Genomic DNA, 27,336 nt, shown 5'->3' with positions numbered 1-27,336 from the left:
CTGTAATAACCTGTCAACTGAATCAAACAGTTTTTTAAAATGGAAAACAAGGGACAAGATTAAAATAACCATCTCACTGTTTTTAAATGCAACCATAACACAAATGTATCTGATAGGTGTATAGCTGATAAAAGGCATGGATAGCAGCATTGAAATTAATGATTCATATAGTACCATAAAAAGTTCAGTGTCCTAATCTCATATTTTAGGATGTGAGCTGAGATCAGCTAGATAACTATGACAAGAACAGTTACATGGGGACCTACTCTAGTTACCTCTTCTTTTCACTCTAGGTCATGCTATACCTGCTATTAACACAGATACACTAATCTTAATTTTCCATTATGGTTCATGCTGCAATATGCCAGGACACATGGGTCACTTCTCTCTTTAGATGCATGATATAACAGAGACTTGAAAGGAATTCTGTTATTTAGGATGACAAGTAGAAATGATACAAACTTTGGGGTGAAAGGAGTTACCTAGTAGAATGCATTTGTGCCACTCTTACATTTAGAAAGAGTCCTCAACATCAAGATTAAATGCCATTAAATATTTAGTAAGTGTCTGCTCTGTGCCAGGCACTTTTTTGTATAGGTAAGCCAACATCATCATGGGCTAGCTCATCAAAGTCAGTAAGCCACTAATCCTAACCTAAAGAAAACTGCCTGAAGGGGTCTGCTTCCAGCTCTAAATCAGAATGTCTTTCTCCTTCCTTCCTTCCTTCCTTCCTTCCTTCCTTCCTTCCTTCCTTCCTTCCTTCCTTCCTCTTTTTTTTCTGAAACAACAATGCAGCATTTCATTAAGATGGGAAGCTGAGAAGGAAAAAAAGAACTGGGTGGGGGGTGGGTGAAGGGATGCATTTCCAAGTGAGCATGTTTGATCCCAAATCTCCAGACTGGAATTTAAACCTGTGTCAAGAATTTTTCCCACTCAAACATTGACTATTGCCTTTCCTTCGTTAAAACAATATGAAATAGCCCTGGTTGCTGTGGCTCAGTGGATTGAGCGTCGGTCTGTGAGACAAGTGTCGCTGGTTCGATTCCCAGTCAGGGCACATGACTAGGTTGCATGTCAGGTCCCCAGTTGGGGGCATGAGTGAGAGGCAACCACACAGTGATGTTTCTCTCCCTCTCTTTCTCCTTTCCCCTCTCTCTAAAAATAAAACAAAACAAACAAACAAATAAATAATTAAAAACAAAACAAAACAATATGAAATAAAAGCCAGACAAAAAGCAAAGACTACAATCTCAAAGTCATGTATTTTTAATTATAAGTCCTAAATCATGAATGATAAATAAACAATATATTAGAACATAGCCCAATTGTAATGAGAGCTACCTTATTTCATAGATTCTAGCACGTGCTGTTCCCTCTCACATTTTAATATCTCTGAAATTGGGTATTACAATTAATGGGGTCTTAGAACAACAGTTGGAATCTTCTTTTCCTGTGATCCATCAAGTAACATTGCCTCTTATAATTGACAAAATTTAAGATTCCATGGAATGTAATATTGGATTTATAGAGATGTTAACCAATATTCCCCAGCATGAGAGCTCAGGATCTTAGAAACTCCACTTAAGCTAATTATTCCACATAAAGTTCCTATAATAGAACTTACAAAAGCTTTCTTTTCATTTTGACCAGCTTAAAAATCACCAAGACTTGCATGGACAAACAAACAAACAAAAAACAAACCTTAACATTATTATGTAACTTCTAAAATACCCAAATTGATTCTAGTCTGTCAAAAGTATTGTGGTGTTACCAAAAATAATAACTTCCTAGTTTGTGCCAAGAGAGAATTAGCCTGAGCTCAGACATTCAGGTGAATCAACATCTTGAAAGTAGGAAGATGAGAAAAGGCAATAGAACTACAGGACAGGTAACTGCATTGCTAAGATGCATAGCAATAGATCAATAATTGGAAAAAGTCCCATGGTAACCCACGTCTGTCTACTGCTGGAGAATCTTAAGGCAGACTGCACGGAAGCTCAGACTCACATCATGTCCACAAAACCAAAATTCTCTAGTGGCACAGAGGTCTTTTTCTAAAAATAGAGTGCAAAAACGTAACTATTCTACCTACTTTTAAAAGATGTAAAACATATTTTAAAAATTCTGTAAGTTGAGACAATAGAAATCTGGGCCATTCCCATCCTAATGAACACTGGCGTCTCCAAGGAAAAACACCCATGCCAGAGAGGGAGAGTTCCTCCAGCAATGACAGAGACCTATCCTTCCTTTCCCTGCACAGAAGCATCGTGCTCCCACTGTCAGGCATTTGTAAACTGCTTTTTTACAAGTCCACATGAATGAAACATTAGTGCAAAATCTATTGATAAAACATTGTTTTACTTGAGGTTTTTAAAATTTTTTTATTTTTATTGAATTGATGGAGGTGATGTTGGTTAATAAAATATATGGGTTCCAGGTGTGCAATTCCATAACACAGTGATTTTCAACCTTTTTCGCCTCATGGCACACATAAACTAGTGACTAAAATTCTGTGGGACACCAAAAGCATGTATGTTTGCCAAACTGACAAATAAAGTAGGTATAATTTTGATTTTTCACACTGGACAGCTATTGTGGTGGTGGCTGTTGTTATTTTTAAATTTGACAGTCTAAGGGAAAAGAGGTCAGTGTTCCTGACCAAACAGTCAGGTATCACATGTTTTAAAAATTCTTGTGTCACACTGGTTGAAAATCACTCCTGTAATACATCAGGTGTATTTTGTATTGTGCGTTCACCACCCCAAGTCAAGTCTTCATCCGTCACCATTTATCCCCTCTTTACCCTCTTCCGTCTCCCCCACCCACCTTTCCTTCTGGTAATCACCATACTATTGTCAGTCTATGGGTTTTTTTTCTTTCTTAATCCTTCACCTTTACCCAGTTTCTCAACTCCTCTACCCTCTGACAGCTGTCAGTCTGTTGGTGTCTGTATTGATAACTCTGTCTCTCTTTTGTTAGTTTATTTTGTTCATTAGATTCCACATACAGGTGAAATCATAAGGTATTTATCTTTCTCTGACTGGCTCATTTTACTTAGCATGATACTCTCCAGGTCACCCTCCACCTGTCAGAATGGCTGTCGTCATAAATCAACAAACAACAAGTGCTGGCGAGGATGTGGAGAAACCGGAACCCTCGAGCACTGCTGGTGGGAATGCAGAATGGAGCAGCCACTGCGGAAAGCAGTATGGAGTTACCTCAAAAAATTAAAAACGGGCCCGCCTTATGACGCAGCAATCCCACTTCTGGGAATATAGCCGAAGAAACCCGAAACACTAATTCAAAAGAATATATGCACCCCTATATTCATTTACCATAGCCAAGACTTGGAAGCAGCTCAAGTGCCCCTCAGCTGATGAATGGATAAAAGAAAAAATATTGTGGTATGTTTACTTGAGGCTTTTAATGGAGAACTTTGAGACCCTTTCCCTGCTGTGCGTGACTGCAGCATTCTGGAAAAACAGCAGAGGGCACTTCAAGACTAGTACATTCACTCCATCTGCGTGCCTCTTGATAGCGATCAAGTTCAAAGGCTGTGAATCTGGGTCTAGCTATTTATCATGTGCTGTCTGTTGCAGCATGTCCTCTAAGAACTATGACTAAAAAAGAACATGTCTTCAATAAACTGACAGTGGTAGCTCCTATTGTACATAAATGCACTTGATTTAAAGAATTGTTGCCAAATAGCAATGAAAAAAATGTTATTAAGGCATCATACTATAAAAGTTTCAGTTCATATTGTAAATCATATTATATGCCAGTTCTTGGAAAAAACATACTCAAAAGGCTATACAGAGTAAAATATCTTCACCTTTTAAAAAATATATTTGACATATAACAGGGTGTGTGTTTATGAAGTTTCTTCACCTTCTTCTTAATCCTAAGGGCTGAATAATTTTGTTTTTAAGAGTGGAATACATTTTTCATAAAATCACAATCCATTTGTGAATGAGTAATCTGTATCTTTATATTATAGTAAACAGTAACATCTTCATGAATTTGCTAAATTCTGTGACTTTTGTCTTTGGTTCATAGTAAGAGGACTATATTTCTTTGCTTGTATAAATAGATCTGGTTTAGTAATGAAACATTTTTAGCATTTAAAAATGTAGGATAGGTGTGGGGGACTTTAACACAAACTGTGCTAAGTACAATAGAACTCTAATTTTGAGTTATTTTTAGTTGGCTTGTAGTCATGTATAAATGTCAAATAGACATATACTTTAAATCTGACATTGGGATAAATGCACAAAGGGAGTCAATCATTTGACTCTACAGCCATCATAACTTTGTGTTTAAAAAACTGGAAAAGGAAGCAGATATGCAGAAATTACAGTCAGCAGAGAATCTAAAAATGCAGGAGCCAAAGAAATTCATAAGTTTTCTTTCTATAGCAATGATACCCAAGATGTTTCTATATAATCTTTTGAATAAGAACACTGTAACAGCATATAAATGCATTGTGGGTCTATGGGAATCATTACAAAATATGATAATTTCAATATATTTCATTCTCCATTATTGCAGGATAGAATGGGTTTTTATTCCATCTAAAGGAAAAAAATGTCTATTCTGTAGGCAAATGACTATTCTGTAATATATGTTCTGTAAACTTTAAATATAAAATAATAAAATAATTTTTAGTGGATTGTTGGGTTCTCAGGGAGCAAAGTAGGTAATCATATTTACAGATGAATTAGATCACTCAACTAAAAATATTGAGGAAGTCGATAATTACGATACCTAACAACTTCTTGATAATCTTTAGATATAATTTTCTAAAGGCATTTCCCCCAGGTACTTTAGTAAATGAAACAAGCTGAACAAGGAATTAGATACATTTCTGTTCAAGTAAACTTGAGTCTGCTGCCTCAATTCTAAAGCAGACAGCATAAAGTGAACACAGGTCCTTCTTGGACAAAAATACCTTTAACCACCAAGGCTTAAATAGTTCCACTATTAAAGTATTACTTTGAGAAAGTCTATTACTCATATTGGCACAGCATTTTATGACTTGCATGGGCATTTCATATTTACCACACACTTACACCTCACTATATCCCTATCAGGGCACTAGAAAGACCTTACAACATGTCCCTTTGGTTGAAGAACTGACACTTAATGAACTATAGGGGATGAATCTTGAACTCAAGTTTGCAGACCTTAAAGCTTGTGCCTGTAAGTTATAAGAACAGTACAGTAATACATAAGCTTCCTATAATTCAATAGTATGCCTTGCTTTAGTAATTTTGGCAGTAGTAACTTAGCACAAAAGCACATTTAAGGAGCTTAGGACCAAACCAGGGAAATTTGGAAAAGAATTAAGAGGACTGTTGTATGAGAATATCAGAGTTGGGGCAAGGAGCATCCACGGGTAGCGATTCATTCAACAAATGTTTCCTGAGAGCTATTTGATGCTACCACGCGGTGCTGGATGCTGGAGGCAGCAAGAAGCTCTTGTTATCTTATGGTAGGGGACACTAAAGAAAGGAAAGAAGCAGAAGGGACAAATCATGTCTATTGCACCAATTTTTATGTTGTTAGCCTGGATATATACCTTTGTGGATTTCAGGACTTATGCCTACAGGGCTAGTGGGGGGAAAAATCTAGCTTCCCCCAAAGAATTTAATTTGCAACAAGAAGTACTGTAATTTACTATCTAGAGGAATGCAAATTAATAACACTTGTCTAGGTAAATAAACACGTATGATAAAATATTTTTCAATACAGAATAATAAACATGTTTAGTAATGCCAATCTCTAGCTTCCAAGTACAAACTATTTTAAAAGACGTGAGACTTTTCTTTTCTATCAGTACTGCCTGTGTATGACATGAGTGCAATATCACTTCTTCTTTTACTAAAGAAACCAAATGTCAAAAACACTTAAGACATTTAAGTTACATAACGAGCTTTACAAAGGGGCTCTGAAATAAATACTTAATTTTTTTTCTTAATGTCCATTTTGTTAGACTCACCACCACCCTGAAATCACAAATTTTGGGTTGCATGTGTGACAATTTTTGTTTTAAGAGTCTGAAAACAATATCCTTAATAAAATCAGTAAGGTCTTAAAATTTTATATCCCTCTACCTCCAACTCTATATTTAAATTCTCCCTTTGGACAAAGAAAACAATACATATATTCACAGTAAGTAATTACCAGTTCTTATTGTCAAAAGCTGGGAATAGTAGGTATATTTTTCCCCCTGGGGGGATTAATTGTCCATCAATTAAGAAAATCCTTTTGCTCCCAGTGAATTTAGGTGCAAAAAAAAAAAAAAAAAAAAAAAAAAAAAAAAATTAAAACAAAAAATAAAGCAGAACAAGCAGAAAGATCCCCTTGAAGAGGCATTTTATGCTGAGGTGGTTTTCGGAACTGAGAGCTGTGAACCAGCACTTGAAATCAAGGAAAACCTCAGCAGGGGTGTTAAAAGGGACAAGCAGCACTTTTAACAGAGTCCAGGATGGGGAGAAACATGAAATCCAAGGTTGCTTTCCAAATGACCCTCAGCAATCTCCGTTAACGCAAACATGGTTTCTTCCATGCAGAAAGAAAAGATTAATAATCATCTTTGTAAAATAGTACCTGTCCTTTTAGACAAGTGGGTATGCAAAGATACATGCTTAATGGTATAAGAATAACACAGCCCAGCTCAGAAATGCCTAGCAACCCAAATGATAATAATCATGCTGTGAGTAACACTGAGGACCAGTGTATGACTTTATCCAGGTGATTAAAAATATCTTACAAATACTGAGCAGAAATCATTTCCCCATCATACTCATGAAAAGGAGGAAGCTGGGGAGACTGCTTGAAAAGCACCAGTGAATAATACCACATGTATCTGCAGGGGGATAAGGGTCAAGATCCAGAAAAACAAAAATAAAACCCAGTACATTTATTTATCAGACATCTTCCTGTTTCCCTGTTTCTGTATGAATAGATCTTAGTGTCCACGTTCAGATGTGATTAGGATAGAGTAACACACTTTGTTTGGAAGTAATTCTTTTCTTTTCATCATCCTTCAAGTGAATTTAATTGATTGTGTTTACACTTAGTTCTCTTGACAATGGAGAGCCTGGCTCAGGTCAGGGTGGTGAAAGGAGAGGGAAGCTGGAAGACAATCGCCCTTCACTGGGTTTTTGGTGCATCCCAGCACCATGTGGAAGCTTGCACAGTGGAAGACGATGCAGGTACCTCTGCTTTGCCCACAGAGACAATTTACACATCTGTCTATTAACACATGGTAGGTAGTTATGTTCTGAGGAAATGTACTGACACATCTGTTTATCCTGTAAATCTCCTGGTAATTAGCATCTAAACCAGCTGAGAAGTAAGTGGACCAAAGGCTGTCAGGGCAAAAACATGAACAATTTTGAAACTAGCCCATCCAGTTGCATTTATTTTTAAATAGAAATGTATCTTACAATTTGTAACTGTTGCACCATTTCTTCTCGGTAGGCTAGTTCCCTTTTCATCTGATCCTGAAAATTATCTAGTAGGAGACAGAAATAGAGAGAGAAATTAATTAAAGTGCGATATCTACTTCTAGCATATTTAGTAAAAATATTACTAACAGTCCCCTAGAAAACCCTTCCCTTTGCCTTTAAAAAAAAATAAATAACATAGTTGTTTGAAGGGATGTTTTCAAGACTCTATAATTTAATCAGAATAGACACTAAGCTCCGAGAAGGTAAGGTCTATATCTTATATTTCACAATATCTCATAGTAGTCCATGTAGTGCAATCCCTTGCATATCATCACTCTCAGGAATGTCTGGTGCAGTCATGTTTTCTGACCTTTGCACACTTGACAAGTCACAGGTATTGAGAGCATTCCCTAACTTCAGAAGTCCAGAGAGAGTGAGGGGGTGAGCTTCATATTATAGGAAATGTGAACCTGTGTGCATGGAGTGCCTTCTGGATGATCAATTGGGGGCCCTGTTAGATGGCTGCCCGGGTTCACTGCAGCTCACCTCACTCCTAAAAGAGCGATCATCATGCTCGGGCCTGCACGCTTTCTCTCCCTGTATGAGCCTTATTTTATGGCCCTTCTTGGGTCTGCTACAGTTTTACAGACTTTGCTTCTATGCGGGAAGGGCGTTAGTTTAAGAGGTATTGTTATGCAAATGACCGTTGCAATTCTACACATCAATCATTCTTACTGCATTTATAGAAAGAAATCACTTCCCAGTGTGTCTCTCATGTCATTGCATCTTCTAAATGTGATCTTTTAAAAAGTGTGGCCTTGGCTAACCAGCTCTTTCTGCTTTAAGTGAGAAATTAACACCATTTCATGTTGAATCTGTGGTGGATAGTCAGGTCAGCAGTTTAAAGAAATCAGAAACACTGTCCTCATCTTCTCCCCTCCTCTTCAGCCAACTGGTGTGTGAGTCATGTACATTCTACCTCCTTCACATCCTCTCTTTGGGATTGTTGCCTCCCAAAGCAAGTTTGCCATCTGACCATCTGGCTGACAGTCTCTCCTTCTCCAAATCCCTCTCATTCTCCTGCTTAAAAATCTGTGATGGCTTTCCATTGATTTCAAGATAATAAATCCTTTACTACTCATGTGATGCTGGGTACTTGGACATTAAAAACATTGTTCTTTTTATTTTATTGATGTCTACCTTTCTATACTATTTGAATTCCTTCCCCCAACCCCAAACACATATCTATCCATCTATCCATTATTTATTTTAAGACACTTTTTAGTAAAAGGCGAAAGATTTATATGATCTGAAGAGAAACCAGAGTATTATTTTTAAAGACTTTTTACAGAGCAGTTTTGGGTTCACAACAAAATGAAGAGCAATGTACAGAAATGTCCTGTATACTCCTGCCCCCACACATGCACTGTCTCCTGAATTATCAATATCAGTCCCCAGAGCGGTATATTTGTTATCAAGGATGACTCTACATTGATACATCAGAATCATCCAAAGTCCAGAGTCTACATGAGGGTTCATTTTTGGTGGTGTACCGTCTATGGGTTTGGATAAATGTGTAATGACATGGACTCAGCATTGCAGTATCAGACAGAGTAGTTTTGCTGCCTTGAAATCCTCTGTGCTCTGCCTGCTCAATCCTTTTCTCCACCCCACTTTTGGCAACCATTGATCTTTTTATTGTCCCCATAGTTTAGCCTTTTATAAGGTTTTTATAAAAAAAGAACCAATTCCTACTTTCACCTCTGAATGTGATGTGGAAGTTACTGTTTTACAGCTAAGTATTTGGGATAGCGCAGTGGTTAAGGAAGAAGCCCTCATTCCCTCAGCGTTAAGAGGGAGGGAATGCTTGGGCAGAGATGTGCGGAACAGCATTCCAGACAAGGAAGTGGGAGGAGGAGTGGGGGACAGCAATCCAGGTGTCTGTGGCCAAGGGCCTCCTGTAGCCCATCTCCCTTCAAACCACTCTCCGCACGCTTCCACCTCGTTGCGTTTGCCACTGCTGTGGTCTTGCCCTTATATAGAAAACAGTTTCCTTTTCTTAAAATCCAGCTTAAATGTCATTGCTTCCAGGAAATTCTGCTTCTCCTGCCCCATCCTGTGAGAATTAGCCATCCTTCTTCTGTACTCCTCCAGTACTCTGTACATGCCTCTATGAATGCATCCATAATACATACTATGATTAGTGTTTTACATCTGTCTCCCAGCTAGCCAGTGAATTCTTGGAGGGCATTTAAAAATTTAGACATTTAAAAAATTCCAAAGCCAACCACAGTACCTGGCACATGGCAGGGGCTAGTTAATGAGTGAGGGGTGGGGAGAGCTCTGAAGTACCCCTGAAGGCCTGGTTCTGCTATGACAGTAATTACCCTGCTGTGGAGGTTCAAGCCTTTATGTGAACAAATAAGGGTGTGGAACAATGTGTTCTGTAGGTCCCTTCTGGCTCTCATGCTGTAAGATTTTGTGATAAGGTAAACTGCTCTGGTTGGGCTCCAAGCACCCAGTTCTGTCTTTCCTGTACTGGGCATGGGAGAGTGGGTGACTTCGACTTACACTGATGCAACACGGGGTGAGGCGCTGGGTAAGGGGCTGGCACCCACCCCAGCACCTCAGGATGCTGTTGCGGGTTGGGCACAGGGCAACAGGGAACCAGCATTCTACAAACTGCCCTGGTTCCAGTGCCATGGGCCCTGCACCCAGGCCCAAATGCTCCCAGGAAGATCAGTGTGTTTTCCAGACCCCAAAGCACCCCAATCAGGTCTCCCTTTGTGAAGGGGACACCTGTGCTCTGAGCCTCCAGAGGTTGGGTTCCCACATCCCTTCAGAGTTCTGAGGTGCCTCTAACCAGGGTGGTAAACTGGGATGAATGAGAAATGAGGGACCACCTGAAGCTGACCAGGCTGAGGCCCCTCCTTGGAGTCTAGAAGAGGATAAGGGCAATTCAGAGCGAAATGGTGATGACTACGCCTTATTCAATTCATGCTCTTGCTTTATGAGGGCACACTGAATATAATTGTTTAATTTAAAATGAAAAAAAAAATGAAGCCCCTAATGTGTTAGGAAAAAAAGGTGAAGATTTTATAAGATTGGGGTGGGGAAGATTAATATAGCTGATTTTAAAAAAGTAAAACTTTGATATGACAATAAACTACAAACAAATTAAAACTCTCAAAACACAAAACACCATAGTTAAAATTTAAAAGTAATTCATTCAAACAAAAGAATATTTACAACATGACAAGGAATTAATGTTTTAGTATATAAAGAGTTCATATAAATAAATAGGAAAATGAACACATCAAAAGAAACATAAGGAGAGAATATAATGAGCTTTCATTAAAAAAATATAAATGGACTGGGGCCTTTGCATCAGTAGCAGTGCGCAGTCTGCAGGGAGTCGTGTTAGACCGAGGTGTGCTCGTGTGGGAAGACCTTGGCTTGACTTATGATGAGCTGTGTTTCCTGAGCCCAACAAAGTGAAGCTCAATCCGAACTCTGAAGTCCTGCCCAAGTGTATTAAAAAAAAAAAAAAAAAAAAAAAAATATATATATATATATATATATATATATATATAAATGGATGATAGACATGTGAAAAGTGTTCTACATCCCTAGCAATGAAAGAAAAGGAAATAATATGAGATACCATCTTTTCCATTTAACAAAAATTAAGAGATATGTGCTTTTGAAAGGACTAGAGTATAAATTAGTACAGTCTTTCTGGAAAGCAACTTGAAATTATATATCACTTAAAAAATTCATATTCTTTCACACAGCATTTTTTTTAGTTTATCTTGAGAAGATAAACATGGATATGTATAAAGATTTAGTTATTACGTTGTGCATAATTTAACCTTAGATAAATGTTAATGTCCAATATAAGAGTTCATTTCTGACTGACATGTAGTAATGCAAGAGGCTCACATTAAGTGAAAACAATAAAGCAAAAACAATGGTGTTTATAATATTTAATTTTGTTAAAGAAAACGAATTTGACATGCATTAGAAAGGCTGACGCTTCAGAAAGGTTAACATTGGTTATCTCTAGGTGATAAGACTATGGGTGACTTTTTTCCCTTCTCTTTGTATAGTTAACATTTTCTGCAACAAGTATGTGCATAATTTTTGAGTTATAAAAACTGATAATTTGCACTCTGGCTGGTGTGGCTCAGTGGATTGGGTGCTGGCCTGCTAATGGAAAGGTTCCTGGTTTGACTCCCAGTTGGGGCACATGCCTGGGTTGTGAACCAGGTCCCCGGGTTCCCAGTTAGGGGTGTATAAGAGGCAACTGATCACTGTGTCTCTCGCACATTGATGTTTCTCTCCCTCTCTTTCTCCTTCCCTTTCCTTCCCCTCTCTCTAAAAATGGATAAATAAAATATTTAACAAAAAAAAAATATTGTTAATTTGCAAATGGAAAAAAACCTAAAATTTTTGCTATGTTCTAAAGGTTGATGAAGGCACAGTTTAACTGGAGATGAAAAAAATCATTAAGCCAATTTCTCTAATGAGAATCACTTAAAACCCAACTATTTTTAGAAGCCAATAGTGTAAAAGGAGGGAGCAGAGAAAAAGTACAGTAGCGCAGTCTGCTGGCCAGCACAGGGGCAAGGGCTGCACTCTGTTAATGTGTACAGTTTGAAAAGCCAAAGGGTTTTCCAAACAACGATAATAAAGTATCCAGCCTACAATGCTGGGACCAGAAATAAGAAAACCCATACAGTACAGCTGGTTTACCCAGTAGATCCTACCCATCAAGCAATAGGCTTTGGGTTAATTTTGTTTACACAGTCTTCAGTTTGTTGTCATTGCTTTTAAACAACTATTGAGACTTGTATTCTGTGCAGTTTTTGGAATTCTGCCATCTTTCCTCCTCCAGAGGCTGCAACGAAGAGAGAGAGGAAGGACGGAAACCACAGAAGATAGAATGAATCCAGTAATAACCATAGGTGAAAGACAGGATATTTAAGTAGATGAAATGTTTGTTTTTAATATGAATTAACCTTAACAAAACTTGGAAGAATAGTTCTTTATAAGAATATAAGATGATATCATTGTCAAAATCTACTACTTAAGATTTTCCTAAAGCCCAGGTCATTAGGTTGTCCCTGTCATAACTGACTGACCTTTCTACTCGGCTCTCTCAAGTGCCATGAATTTGTCATCAGACCTGCAAATCCATGAACTGAACCCTTGAGCTCTCACTAATCTCCTTATACAACAGATTTCAGTGATCCAAGCTCATCCTTTATTGTCCGTTTTAATCTCTTTGAATATGATGTCAAAATTTATATCAACCATTTACTGAGAGCATGTTACATGTCCACAATATGCCGAGTGCTGTGTGGGCAGCAACAGAACACCCTTTCCTGAACCTATTTACATGGCTGTGTGGTAGAGGAGGGTAGCATATGAGAAACACTCAGAAATGAACAACATACAATACCCATGGAACTAAAGATAAACAAATAGGACTTCAGCAAAGAGTGCCTACTGCAAAAGTGGGAAGGCTTCCTGGAGGTGGTGGAACTTGAATTGCATCCCAAGTGATGAGGAGTACCTAGACAAGAGGAGGTATTCCAGACTAGAGAAACCCAGTGTGCAGAGGTAGAAAGTGAGGGGAGAGAGCAGTCTGTAGGCTAAGCAGAGTTGAGCAGGGGGAGAAGTGGAAATAAGACTGGACAGGCAGGGTGAGCCAATTATGGAGTGTTTTGAAAGTCAGTCAGGAGTTTAATTAGATATTATATAATCAGCAGTAGGGAATAGCTATAGCTTCTTGAATGGGAGACCTGGAGCCAAAGGTAGACTCTTGGGAAGACGGGGCTAATGGTAGCAAGCAGAAAGGGCTGGAGTGGGGAAGGGAGGTGAGGACCAACAGCACCCACTGCAGTGACATAGGAGACAGGCGGAGGGAGGGCCTTCTCCATTCATAACCTCATCCAGCAACCCTTAGCAGGTCCCAGGTTCAGGACTAGACTCCAGGGTTATGCTGATGGCTGAGGAGAAGAGAATGAAATGAATGAAAAACTTCAGCAAAGGGAAAATACTATAATAAAAGAAGGTTGTTGCAGGAGAAAGAAGGAAGAAGAGACAAATTTACTAGGGAAGGTGGGCACAATGTAGTGGCTAAAATGACTTCTGGATTTACAGCTGCAAACATGATCTGAGCAGTCACTAGTGGGGGAGCTGGGATGGCGGCATGTTGGGGCAGGGTCTCTAATCACCTCTGTCCAACTAAATGTGACTCTCATTGCAGGACGTGTGATCAACTGTCCCGCTGTCCTCAGAAACTGACCTTGGTAAGGGTGAACTCTTCCTTTCCCATTTCCTCTAAACACCTATTTCCATCGAATTCTCGATTACATTTCTCCCACCTTTCCTTACAACACCCTTCCTACCTCTCTGCCCATGTCCTACCCAGCTGGTCAACTAAGCACATTGTCTAGTATCCAGCCAAGTTGCACTGCCTGTTCTAGTCTCAATAACTACAGCCCAATAAACCCCTAGAAGTTCTGGCTTCTGGTATCAGCTGGTTCACTATAAAGTCCCTGCAGCATTCTAAGTATCAAACTTTACATGGGAGCAACAGCTCACACTACTAGGGAGCAGTCACTGTGCTATAAACACTTTGTACATTTCCCTCATGTAATCCTCTCAGCTGCCCCTTGAGGTGGGTAGTAGCGTTGTTTGAGTTGCAAAGGAGCCTGAGGCTACTCAGTGGGGGAGTCAGTGTCCAAATCAGGAGTCCTTGCTGCTAACCACTGTGCTTCTCTGACTCTGCCCTTATGGGAAATGCTCACCTGGCTCTGCTGTTTCAGCTGCTGTCTTTCTGTCCTCCTCCCTGTGTTTCCTCATCAGGGTTTTGCAGAAGTATTTATAGAGAGCAGCTCTGGAAGCCTCCATCCCAGCAAACGGAGAGACTTGCTTCTTCCTCCTCCTCTCAATTTCTGCCCCCTCCAAATATAAAGACTTGTTTTCTCCTCCTTTTCTTCTTCCTCCTGCTCTCTCCCCTCCTTTTCTTCTTCTTCCTGCTCTTTCTCCTCCTCCTTCCTCTCATCTTTATCCTTACCTTTATTTATCTCTGTGGTCCTCACTAACCCTCAGAACCACAACAAGAATCCCAAGAGAAACTCAGACATCTGGATTTATTTTAGAAATGCTTTTCTGGAGCTCAGTGCTGATACATCGCTGCCTCCTCCTGCTTAGTTGTCGCCATCATCATCGCCGCCGACATAACTAAGCACTTATCCTGTGCGAGGGATGTGCGAAGGCCTTCACGTGGATCCTCTCCTTTACCCTCTCATCTTCCTATGGGACGGGGATCATCTGGTTTATTTTACAGTTTCCAAGGTCTTGCTGCCAGGATGTTGCAGAGCCCCTTTTCGAAGCCAGTGTAGCCAAATGATGTTTGAGCCTGGATTCCTAACTGTGACATGCAATAGCTTAGCCTAGGTCCCCGGTGTTGTAAATGAGCTGGGTTTTAAGTGTTGTGACTGCGAATGTGTGTCCACCTTCTAACATAAAGCTCTACAAAATTCTGGCCGGGATTTCTCTATGCTTCCTTCCCATACAGCTTTACAAAGTCCCATTTTCCCCTTCGCATCCGAATAAATCTAAATCTGTCTGCCATCCTCACAGTCTCTCATGTTTAGTTAACCAGTGCATAATATCTCACTGGTGTGAAATTAACTGCCTCTTTGTGGTATGTCTAAACCACGCATTATTCAGACTTGGGCACACACACACCACTTCCTTGGCCAGTGGAGTACATGGCAGATAAAAGAGGAAAAATTTCTATTGTTGTTTAATTGAAGTGTTTCATATATGTGGATTCATTTTAATTCAGATAAAAAGGCTGAATGACATGCCTGAATCAAAACTATAACATTTTAACTTAAAAAACACCCAACAACCCAGAGACATGTACATGTTTTATATAACAGAGACGTTAATAAGGAAAAAATATAAATAGTTATAAATTAATTCATTCAAATGACTAATTAGCTTTTATTAATGGGATAAATTATGGCTACACTGGATTCCAGGAAGGTAGATGGGCACTTTGGGGATTCAATGGGACTTCAACCTGCTCTGCTGGACCTAAAAAGCAGGGATTTGCAAACTTGACAATCAGATAGACATCAGCTTACAGGGAAAACTAATCATTCAATGTTTGCTCAGTTCTGCAAGGAATGGTGGAGTCTTTCTTAAGATACAGTTTTAGAAGTTAGAGAACCCTGGATCCTTTGGAAACATCTGCTTTTTAAGGTTCCAAGGATATTTTTAATGTTCCTCTTTTTCTCTAAGCTTCAAATGTCATGATGTTCCTAATACACTATCAAAAGCCGTTGGCCACTCTCCTCCATTCAATCTTATTTTAAGCTTCAACAGGCACTCTCCAAATTCAAAATACTGAAGCACCGTGAGCTCCAAACCTCCCGTGAGGGTACTGAGAGATCATAAACTTGACAAACCCTGTTACTTCTGCAGGCAGAGGTCTTTCCTATCATGCAACCTCTTTGCTTCTACTATTCTAAGTGTTCTAGTGGAACTCAATTTGACATGTTACCAGGGATCTAGTGCCATTCAAAACTGCTACTCGAGAGGGTGTGGCTTTCAGTTGTGCTGATGATGACATTGGAGAAGTCCTGGTGAAGGCAGACCTTCACGGTGACATTATTAAAATTGTCATCATGACTGAAAAAATCTTTTTCCAGATGCTGGTCTATGGGTCTAGCACAGGAATTGCTAACATGTGTTTTGTGGTGCCTGGATTAATAAACAAGGGGCATGCTGACACTCTAAAAAAGTATCCCAGAAGAAGTAATATTACATTTATATAATTTAAAATATAAGTTTACATGTTATTTTCTTTCCCAGTTTCTTTGGAGCGAGAACCATGACTAAGGTTGAAAAACACTACTGTTGATGTGTGTGTCCAAATGTAGCCCAGACTGGGGCTGATGGATTTTAGAAATCGGGACACCTACACTAAGCCTGAAATTCCAGGATTGCAGGAGTAGAACCAATCGTTTTTGTGCTGCAATATCTCCTGCCACCAAAGTTGGAATGAAATTTTAACATTAAATATGGATGGAGAATCCAAAATTATTAAAAACATACTAATTTCAATTAGTAAAACAAATAATGTGTGCAGTGAACTGTTAAATCTTCATATTTATACATATTTCAAGCACCAAGCAGCTCCCCAGTCGGCACAATCTGAGAATAAAAATTAATTGTTCTTTTGTTTTTTCTATCTTAGAAAATAAAAATACCTAAGTGATTCTTTTAAAAATATATACAATCTGAATATTTCTGAGTACTTAAATACATATGCACAATACATACACACAGATACACATATAGCTGTATAATAAAAACCAAAGGTTCTTCTAAGGAATTTCATCTGTGAGCTTATCCAAAGAATAAATAACAGACTAAGATTTCGTAATATTTAGATGGAGCTCCCAGGAAGACTGAGTGGTACTTTACACAGTCACTTCACACCCAGAACCATATTCTTTAGCCTAATAATAGAAATGTCATCAAATATCACAATGCAGTGAAATAAAAGTGATTTCTTACTGAATACTGGGAAAGATGTATTTCCTTTTAGCACTTGGAATTCTTGTTCTAGTCGTCTCCGTAAATCTATTTGTTCAAATAAAACCTTCTGAAGTTCTTCTAATAAAGAAGAAAAGAAGAGTCATTTTTACTAATCTTTACAAATAACTCTCCAGAGAACTGTTATATATGGCAGTTTATTATTATAAGACGAAATATTTTACCAGTTTAAAAAGTGTTGCATGGACATAGGATAGATTTTGTGCAGAAATCCATGAATATAAATCAATGTAATATATTATTTTAAAGTATTATATTACAGTGTCATGTATTGATTGATAAGTATGCATTAATCTCAATTATATCCACCCAATGGTCCATATATTATTCATATGTTGCTTGTCAAGCTTAAAATATGGTGTAGAACAAAAATATCCTCCTATTATCTCTATAGTCTTTTAAAGCTAAGTTCCACAGAGTTAAAACTTTTCTTACCTTTCCCCATATTTTCTACATCCTTTTTGAGTGAATGAGGTGAATTCGTTTCTTGCGTGTGTTCACCTTAAAAAAAAAATAGAAAGGAGAAAAAATATTAGTTTTATGTAGACTATTTTCTGAAGGTTTTTCTCTTCACTTTCTTTTACTATCTCTAAAAGTGCTTCTGATTTACTAGAAATGAAGAGTGGAAGGCCTCAGAACCAAATGTCCTCATTCGCTCGTGTGCAATTCCCTGGAAGCACGGCGGGGACCTAGAGGGAAGAAGGGCACAGTCTTTGGAACCTGTCTGGGCAGCTCCCTGACAGCAGATTCCTGAAGCCAGCGCCCTCCCAGTCCCCACTACTATCCCTCCTTTACAATGAAGGTAATTCATTGAGTGGGCAAGAGAGGAAGTTGAGCAGTCAACATTTCTGGAAGAAATCCGATCAAGTCCCTCTCCTTTCAGAAGTGAAGAAGTCTGCTGACGACTGTTGGGAGGCCCTCCAGACCACGGAAGCAGAAGCCTCCCACCAGCTTGAGCTGCCCAAATTTGGGGCAGTGAAGCAGAAGTGGGAGGAGGCTTTAGTTGTCCTTGGGAGAGAATTGTTAAGCCTGGAGCAATTTCCTAATAAGTGATAATTTGTTTGTTTGTTTTTTAAAATAACTTAAAACAGAGATGTGAAATGCATAGTTATATTACTTTGCGATAGTCACAATCGTGCTGATACCTTCTTAACTACTTGGCTTTAACCAATAAAAACTATATTGTGGGTAAAAATCAGATTGTTTTTCTTACTTATTTTACTGATATCCTAGCTAGAACGATGGCAAGCTAACAAAATGTATTGACCCTCATAAAATCAGTCTATATAATCCAGAAAACATAAATTAACCAAAGAAATCCAATCGTTCAGCTAGTCAGAATTTTTTTGTTTTCAAATTTCCATTTGCTATCTGCAACTATCCACACAATGTAATAAGCTTTCCAAAGAGGTGTGGCAGTACATACAAAAGTGCTCTGAGGTTTCATTGACTCTAAACCCCCCCCCCCCCCCCCCCCCCCCCCAGTTAGCTCCCCAGTGGCCCTGGAGCTGTTTGCTTGTTTGCCTTCCTAACCCACTAGGTGGTGTGCTTACTTGGATGAAGGGCTCTGTCTTTCCTGCATGGCAGGTGCCTAGCACAGTGCTGCACACATAACAGGTATTCAATAAAGTGTTTTCAATTGTTATTGAAAGGACCCCCAGGGAGTTGTAAATTCTAAATTATAGCACAGGCCAAAAATGCATCATTTCAATTCTTTCCTCAATAATTATTCATTTCCCTTCCTCAGCAAGAAATACGATGGAATGGCCCCAGGCACTTATAGGAATACTGGAGATTTCACTGTCAAGGTAAAAATTTCTGCAAAGAGGGAGACAGAATTTCTCCCCAAAGCAGCAGTGAGACAGGACAGTATCAAGGACACAGGAAAATCCTTAACATGATATTATAAATTGTGATTCTGCATTCCACCTGAACACTGTTGGGAATATGTGTGTTCAGGCATGTGTGTATGCATGTAGGTGTGTACGTATGAATACAAATATGTAACTATAATATAACCAAATATTCCTGCACAGGTACATAGTTATGAGAAGGTGCTTCACTGCTCCTCACATCAGGACAAAATAACTTTGGCATCCATGAGGTCCTTCATGGCAGGCATTTTCTCTACTTCCTACGTCATATTTGCACAGCCTCATTCCCACTCTCATCCTGGACGTGACCTCTCTCTATAGGCTTTTGAACATTCATACTTTGGCTTTCTTCTCCATCTAATAAAATAATTAGAAAATACCTGTGAAGCGTTGTATATAGAGACCTCAATGTAATTCCTATAAAATACTAGTATCCAAAAGAAGAGTAACATGAAGGTAGATAACAAATCATAAATATGTAAACCAGAGATAATGGTATTTTGAAATGAAGATAAATGCACATCATGTGCAGTATTGACTTTGTTTGCTCTAGTCTCAGTTAACCAGTTAAATGCACAGATGTTTCATACTCACACAATACTGAGTCTGAACAAGAGAAGAAGCAAGAATGCGCATACCTGGACATCCATTTACAGGGCATAATCACATTTTATCATTCTCCTACTCCCCCCACCCCCCGAAACTCAATTTAAATGACATGGTTTGTTTCTGAATAGGCAACTCTAGAAGCCAAGTCCTTTTCACATTTAGACCAGACTCCGTTGCTGCAATGATGTATTTTGTGGACTGTTTATCTTACATTACATTTCAATTAGAAAATTACATTAAAAAATTAAACTATGATATGTTAAAATGCATTTCTTTTCCAGTTCACAATTAGAAGGCTTACATAGGTATGAAACCATTAAACAAATGGCTAGTAAATGGAAACTGCATTAACCATAGGCAAATCTACTGATGGCATTTATAATAAGCTTTTCTTTTCATCAGCTTGTGGAGGTTTTATTAATATTTTATATCAGTGTCTATTTCAAAGGGATATTTTACTTCAACTTCTGGGTAAAATCTGTCAATTTTTAGTTTATATCCAAATGTTTCACTTACAAAAGGTTTTTAAAAATAGTTACATGCTAGGTAAATAAGGAGAGCAGACGCTTCAGCTGCCTTTTGTGTATCTGGACTGTTGCCTTTTGTATATTACTAATCTGTAAAAACCAGATTGTTAATGGTGGTTAAAAATGACCTCTGGGAGCCTGGATGTGTTTGTTCACTATTACTGCTAATGTTTTCCATCTGGTTAACAAAAAAAGGCAGTCTAATACTAGATTAAATAAATGAGATTTAGTTGACAATGAGCTTCCAATTTTTATAAATATTCCATCAGGTTAAATGCATTTTACATTTTTAAAATTAAAGAATGGCTTTGGAGACATCCAAAAATTAAAATGCTTTCTTTTCTTCCCATTACATTCTCTCTTTTAAAAAGTTACAGAAAGGCAGAGTGAGGGTGGGGGGCATGGTGATCTTAACTGTGTAGAGTTATAGGAGAGAAATTATAACTTGGAATGAGCATCTTTCTTGGAAGCCTGGTCAAAAATGTATCTTAAGCCAGACTGTAAAAGAACACAGTTGGGTGGCTTACAGTTGGAGAGTAATGGATAATTATGGCCTAAAATGTATCCTGTGGACTGCTGTGACCAGAAGCTGCTGCTCAGGGCTGTGTCTGCAACAGCACTCCACAAGTGCATGTGCTCAGGTCCAGTTCAATGGGACCTGCATCACTGCCTGCCAGTCCTTCTCGCCCTGGAGGGGAGAGGCAGCAACATGTCACATTAGAGAAACTACATCTCTGCCAAGTGTGATAGAGGCCAGAGAACCAGGACTCACGTGCTTCCTGCTTCCCTGGTCTCTCCAGGGTCCTCCAGCACCATGTGGCCCCACTTTCTAGGTGAATGTTCTACCACACCCTCGGTTCTGCCCTCGCACAACCATCAGAAATGAAGTACAACAGGGATGGATGTGAGAATATGCCACATGGAAGCAGACATGAGCAGTATCCAAAGAGGGGGAACTCCGAAAAACAGCCAATAGATTCATTAGTACCACTTTTCAAAGCACAAGGGTAATTACCTTTTCTTAAATATCATGGCACACCTCTGGTCAAGAACCTGTAATGGCTCCCGTGGTTTACACCACAGAATCCACTCTAAATTCCTCCCTCTGAGCCTCCAGGTTCTCTCATAACCTTGTCCCATTGGATAAACGGAACGGTCTTTCTGTCACCAAACACAATCCCTTGATTCTAGCTGGGTCTTTATTTCTCATATCTGCTGGCCCCACCTTCCATTGTTTCTCTTGCCTAAGGTTCCCATGCCCCTCTGCTCCTGGTCCATTGAAAGCAGAATGCCACCCCATGCTCTTCGCTTCTGTAAAGCCTTTCCCAACTTCTACAAATGCTGCTGATTCATGTTTTCCTGGGTTGAAGTTCTAGGTGCTGATCGTCCCTACTCTGCCACTTTGTACTGTACCTGATAGCCCGGTGTTTTACAACAAATGAAAGTCTAGTCCTGCCTACAGGTAACCCCCATCACCTCTACTCCAGGGAGGGGTACAGATACTTTCCACAATACCTGTTTGCACTTAATTCAATCTGGTTGGTGAGAGAAATGCACGCTAACACTACTGTAAATCCTCCATAGTCATAAGGGGTCTTTCAGCACTAACTCATTCCTATGAATGAAAAAGCACACTTTCATCCATTTGTGTATTCCAAGGCTTACTCTATATTTTCAGTTTGCTGGGGAAGTGTGTGATGCTTCAATTTTTATTCCTATCTGATATTCTTAAATTTCTTTCAGAGATAAACGAAACCATAGAACTGAATTTTAACCAAGGCATGAAAATATTAATGTACAGTATTCCCTCATTTATTGTGGGCATTAGGTTCTAGACTGCACCCCCCGACCCCCCGCGATAGGTGAAAATCCGCGAAGTAGGAACCTTACATTTATTTTAGTGTTTATATATATTTTAAGGCTTATAAACCCTTCCCACACACTTATAAACCATTCCTACTCCCTTATTAACCTTTCCCACTCCCTTATTAATCTTCTCCACACTTTTATAAACACTACTTATGTTCTTAAACATATTCTACACTCTTAAACCTATGTAACTTTAACAACATAGGTATACAGTACCACAAAATCCCGCAATATAGCGAAAAATCTGCCATAAATAATTAAATATAGTATTTTTAAAAATCCCGCAATACCGTGAGGCCACGATAAGTGAACCGTGATATAGAGAGGGACTACTGTATATGTCTGCCATTGCCTCCAACAGAAAAAATATCTGACATTTTTAGAGCTCATTTACTTTTAAGAGCCAAAGGAGTAGGTCAGATAATCTGTTTTGTTGGTGGTCATGGGATAGGAGGAAAAGCTGAGTAAATAGATATTACTGTTCTCAAGCTAAATTTGAATTTAATATGTAAGATCATTTAAATATTGTACCTGGATGTGTATAAGATATTCTAAGTATATAGTGTACAATATGAAACTTGATGAAGAGTACGAACTTGGGCACTCATTCATCCCTTCTATGGAAATATATTCTCTCTCCTTCCTTCTTTCATCCTCCCTTGGTTTCCTACTCCTTGTCTTGGCTGTTTCCCTATTAAATTCTCCCTTGAGCTTACAACCAGCATTCAGAAGTCTGCCCCAGCCAGCAGCCCCAAGGGCTAGCAAATTGCTTATCACTGAAAGGTCCTGTATGTTCCCCCAGGACTGCTGTTGACAACACTTGATGGAAACATTCAGAGAAAATATTTCCTTTTATGGAAAGAAAGCGTGCTATTTAATCACACACTCAAGGGTAAATTTAGTCAATGAAACTGTTTTGGTTTGGGGCTGTGTCTGTACATGAGATACACATGTACTCTAACACTGGGAAGAAAAAAACTTTCAGTCAAACATCCAGATGTTTCCATAGGTGGTAGGGACTCGTGTGCTACCTAATGCATCTGGTGCAGGCAAGCAGATCCTGAAAGGACAGGTATGATCTGTTAGTCATGCTACAGTCTCTGCCCACGGCCCCCAATGTATTGTCCTGCCCTACGGGCTGGGCTGAGGTTCTGCCCTCTGAATTTTAATAATGAATCTTAGTTTTATAATCTGGGTTTCATTTCGACCTTCTGGAATTTTTACTTTGTCTTTCCCTAACAATCTGTCTTACAATTTGCATGGGGTCAAAGTTAATCTACAGTTAGTATAACTCAGACATTTCACAATAACCAAAATTCAGCACAACATACGGTTTAGAGAGGTTTTTAAGAACATTTTGCATTAAGGCATTTAAAAAAATAAATTATACAGAAAGCCAGGTTAAATAATTTTCTCTTCTATCAGTGGGACTTGGAGTTCTGCTAATTCCTTGGTGTTAAATTAAACATTAAACTCTTCCCCTTTGACATTTGGCACTTCAGTGAAGTCACAGAACAGAAGAGGGAAAAAATCAATACCACTGGAGAGGATACACTAGAGAATGAACTACTAAATATTATCTCCATTTGTGAAAAGAAAAAAGAAACAAGAACAAAATTAATAATGGTGGGGTTATAGTGAACTAAAAATTACAGCAAACTTTAAAGTTTATGACCAAAATTTATTACTAGTTGCATATACATTGCTTCTTGAATAAGTATGTAAATATCTTTGATCAGTGTATCTTGAGTTCATTTAGAACTCTCTTGAGTTTTAGAACTTCTGCTGTCATATCATGCTATTTAATTTTTATTTTCTGGAGAGTTTTTCACTGTTTTCCATTTCCTTAAGTTTCATATAAAATTCTTAAAATCATAAGTAAGAAGGGACATTTTTCATAAATAAAAATAAACCAGTATTTAAAATGTGGAGATTATTTAATTTTGAATACGTATATTGAAAGGCCTCAAAATTCACTTCATAATAATGTCAATTGTAATTCAGTGGTGGGAGATATTATCAAATTTTACAGGTGGATAAAGTAAGGTGCAAAGTAGTTAAAGAGCTAACCCAAAGTCATCTAGTGAGAGAATTAAAACTCAGACCCACTGTCTGTGATTTTTAGAATTTTTCTTCTTTTTTACCTTTTATAAAAACAATCATAAGTATGTCTAAAATAGAATGAAATAATAAATCAGAGTGCCTCATCTGCTATATATTCATGTGAAGTGTAACTGCTTCTTACTCCTCTCAGAAATCCATCCATAGCATACTAAGTACACTAGAGAGTCATGCCTGTGAAAATCAAATTGATTTTAAAACTTCTATGTATATAACAAGATTCAGCAATGCCCAGAGTCCAATGGTGCTGGTGTTTCTACAATAGAGGGAATCCAAATCAGGGATGACTCCTCTTCCCGTGTTTTCCTTGACCTGCAATAGCTTTGAGCTGTCTCACCAGCCTACCCAACTGCGTTCCATTTCAGCTCACTTAACTTCACTGAAGTGATTCAAAACAGACATGCAAAACTTACCCTTGGATTGCAAGAAAACACTGCCATTTATATTTTTGAGTAGGTAATATTTTGACAAAGTTACCATCTCGCTAATCCATATTACTTGGCTTTAAGCAATGGGTCTAATTTTAGGAGACCTGGAGATAAAAGTTCTACTAGCTTGTTTTGTCCCTTTAATTATACAGAAGTACAATATCTGCTGTGTGTAAGGTTAATAACCATTAGCAGGGAGGTTTTAAAAATCATTTAAAAATGTAGTCTCTTTAAAATTGCTGAAAAATAACAGTTACCAATAAGGCTGAAAGGTTGAAGGGAAGCTAAACTTAATTAAGACAATGAAACAAAAAAATCAACTGGAACTCAGTATGGTTGCTAAACTGATTTTATAGTAGGAATCGATAAAAGCAAGCACCTATCATTTAAAGATATGTCTATAACCTTACTTGTTTAGAGAACGATGACAGGAATTTCTTCATAAACTACATTTACGATTGCCACGGGAGGGAAAATTCATATAAAAGTCAAAAATTGCATACTGACTTATTAGGTAGTTTGAAAAGACATTTCATTCTTTTGTGTTATACCACGTATGCACCAAAATAAAATACTGATATTTTCCAATAACAATGATTGAATTAAACATTGGCTAAGGGACACTTGGTTATATAAACCTTACTGGATATTTTGTGTAGACCAGGATTACAGTATTCATGCTGCATTACAGCTGATCTGTCTTTTGACTGGAAGCCACCTGAGAGCAGGGACTGGAACTGATGCTATCTCTGAATCCGAGAGCCCAGCAGAGTACTTAGCACACTGTAAGCATTCTGTAACATTTGGGGAGTAAATAAACAAAGGAATGCTGTCATGTACCCATGGAAATTGACAGTTGTTATATGGGGAGAAATAACTCCATGGATAAGCAGGATGTTCTAGATAAAGCATTCTGCTGCTACCTCCCTAAAACAGCTAACCACAGTCCTCATAATATCTTTGGCTCATATGGATTTTTGACACTTTGCTAAACAAATGGATTTTTGGAGTCTGACCACAAGTAAATACATTAATATCAAAACATAGGCCAAATGGGTGCCCACTCTGGGACTTTCTCCAGTGTGCATCCAACATGAAGACCATCAGCTAATCTTTGCCACAAGCAAGGACAGCTGAAGACACACAGGTCACACAGCAACCCAGACTCTTTAACAAGTTTCTTTTTGTCCCCTTGAGAACATTTTTTGTTGTTGCTGCTTTTAGAAAGAGAGGGAGGGAAAGAGAGAAACATCGGTGTGAGAGAGAAACATCAAGAAACATCGACCAGTGCTTCCTGCATGTGCCTGGAATGGGGATCAAACCTGCAACTTAGGCATGTGCCCTGACCAGGAATCGAACTGGCAAACCTTTGGCTACTGGATGATGCTCCAACCAACTGTGCCACAAAAGCCAGTGCTCCTTAACACTTTTTGGTATTTACAACATCATCTCTGCATCCTCAGCCAAGTCCATGGAATGAAGTTCTTGTGACCCAAGATTCCAAGACAAATTTAACAAAACATTCTTCACCTGAACATTTGTTCATTTCTATAATGTTTCCAGCTCTTCTACATTCCACCTGTTTCCAATTTAATACAGGATATTAATATGATATAACCTACTACCTACATACTTCCCTGAATAACGTGAGAATCCAATTGTAACATGGAAAATCAATATGGAACAAATATCACTGGGAATGCATATCAAATTAATTATTCTGAGGAAGGGACTAGTAATATATCAATAGCATGACTAGGTGTTATTACCAACATAACTATTGGTTGTACTATCCTGAGCTCCAGGCATGGTAGAAATTTTATGTGAACACCAAGGCTGACTATACTTTTACTTCCTTCTTTTTGGCATTTGTATTGGCATCTGAATATCAAATGATGGTGGTTTTTATTCACTCTGGATATCATGGTTGGGGTCCTGAGGACTTTTTAGGGTTTATTGAAGTTACTAAGTATGGGGGAAACAAATCCCTTCCAAGGCCAGGAGAAACTGGTTTTCCAGTGAAACCAGCCCAGCCATCCAAATGGGAAGCCAAGGAAAAACAGAAATTACTCTCTAACAAATCTACTAAGACTATTAATATACACAACATGAAAAGACTATAACTCTGTGAAGGAATCAGTATGTTCTAAAATATTTAGATTTCTAATGGATAGGAACAGTTGTTGAAATGTTAACTTAAAATTTTTATAAAAATTATAAATACTGACTGTTACTGCAATGTGAGAAATTGAAGTTCCAAAAAAGAGATGATTTCAGATTGTGGAATTTAGATTTTCTCATTAAATCTTTGGAAATGTTTAAATCTAACAATTTAAAATCAAATTATCCCATAGTTTTGCAGAAATCATTACTAGTTCTTGAAAAGCTATGTACATTTTACATCTTTTATAGAATACTTTACAAAATTTTATTTTTATTTCCTTCAAAATTTACACCCAAATAGAGTAAGAGTTATGATGATTTCTGATTTAGCTAAGTAAAGTGTAAGGTCTGGGGCAAATTATTCTCTAAATATGTATTTAATATTAAATACATGTATACTATAATTTGAAATGTAATATCACCAAAAGCCAACTTCCAAATAAAACCTCTGAATTTAGGTAGTCAAAAACAACCCTAAAATTAATGCATATAAATTACAAAGTATTAATTTTAACAAGCAACACTAAATTAAAACCTGTCTTAAGATTAGTGAATGAAAAGTGGGGTCCATATCCTGCTTCTAAATGGGTTACATTATTCAAAAAATATACAGTCACTGCCACATGCAAGTTCTCCTGTGTTATTG

General features: G+C 38.2%; 1 protein-coding gene and 1 non-coding gene across 2 annotated transcripts in view; one reads left to right on the top strand and one right to left on the bottom strand.

Annotated features, from left to right (window-relative positions):
• The window catches only part of SKOR2 (SKI family transcriptional corepressor 2), a 34,500-nt gene that overhangs the window by 1,098 nt on the left and 6,066 nt on the right, over window positions 1-27,336 (bottom strand). Inside the window, exons 4-6 of the mRNA XM_090285094.1 lie at window positions 17,535-17,600; window positions 17,061-17,159; window positions 7,452-7,519 (exon numbers count right to left, since the gene is read on the bottom strand). Coding sequence (XP_090141220.1) covers window positions 7,452-7,519; window positions 17,061-17,159; window positions 17,535-17,600 — 233 coding nt within the window. The remainder of the gene's footprint in view (window positions 1-7,451; window positions 7,520-17,060; window positions 17,160-17,534; window positions 17,601-27,336) is intronic.
• Window positions 10,912-10,976, top strand: LOC150002588 (small nucleolar RNA SNORD64). The gene has a single exon (XR_016512896.1). It is a non-coding gene; the product is annotated as a small nucleolar RNA SNORD64 (small nucleolar RNA).

The sequence above is a fragment of the Furipterus horrens genome, unplaced genomic scaffold (genome assembly GCF_987537825.1).
Source record: "Furipterus horrens unplaced genomic scaffold, mFurHor1.1.pri manual_scaffold_8, whole genome shotgun sequence".
Classification (NCBI taxonomy): domain Eukaryota; kingdom Metazoa; phylum Chordata; class Mammalia; order Chiroptera; family Furipteridae; genus Furipterus; species Furipterus horrens.
The sequence above is the reverse complement of the archived record's forward strand: the minus strand, read 5'-3'. Positions and strand labels throughout refer to the sequence as shown.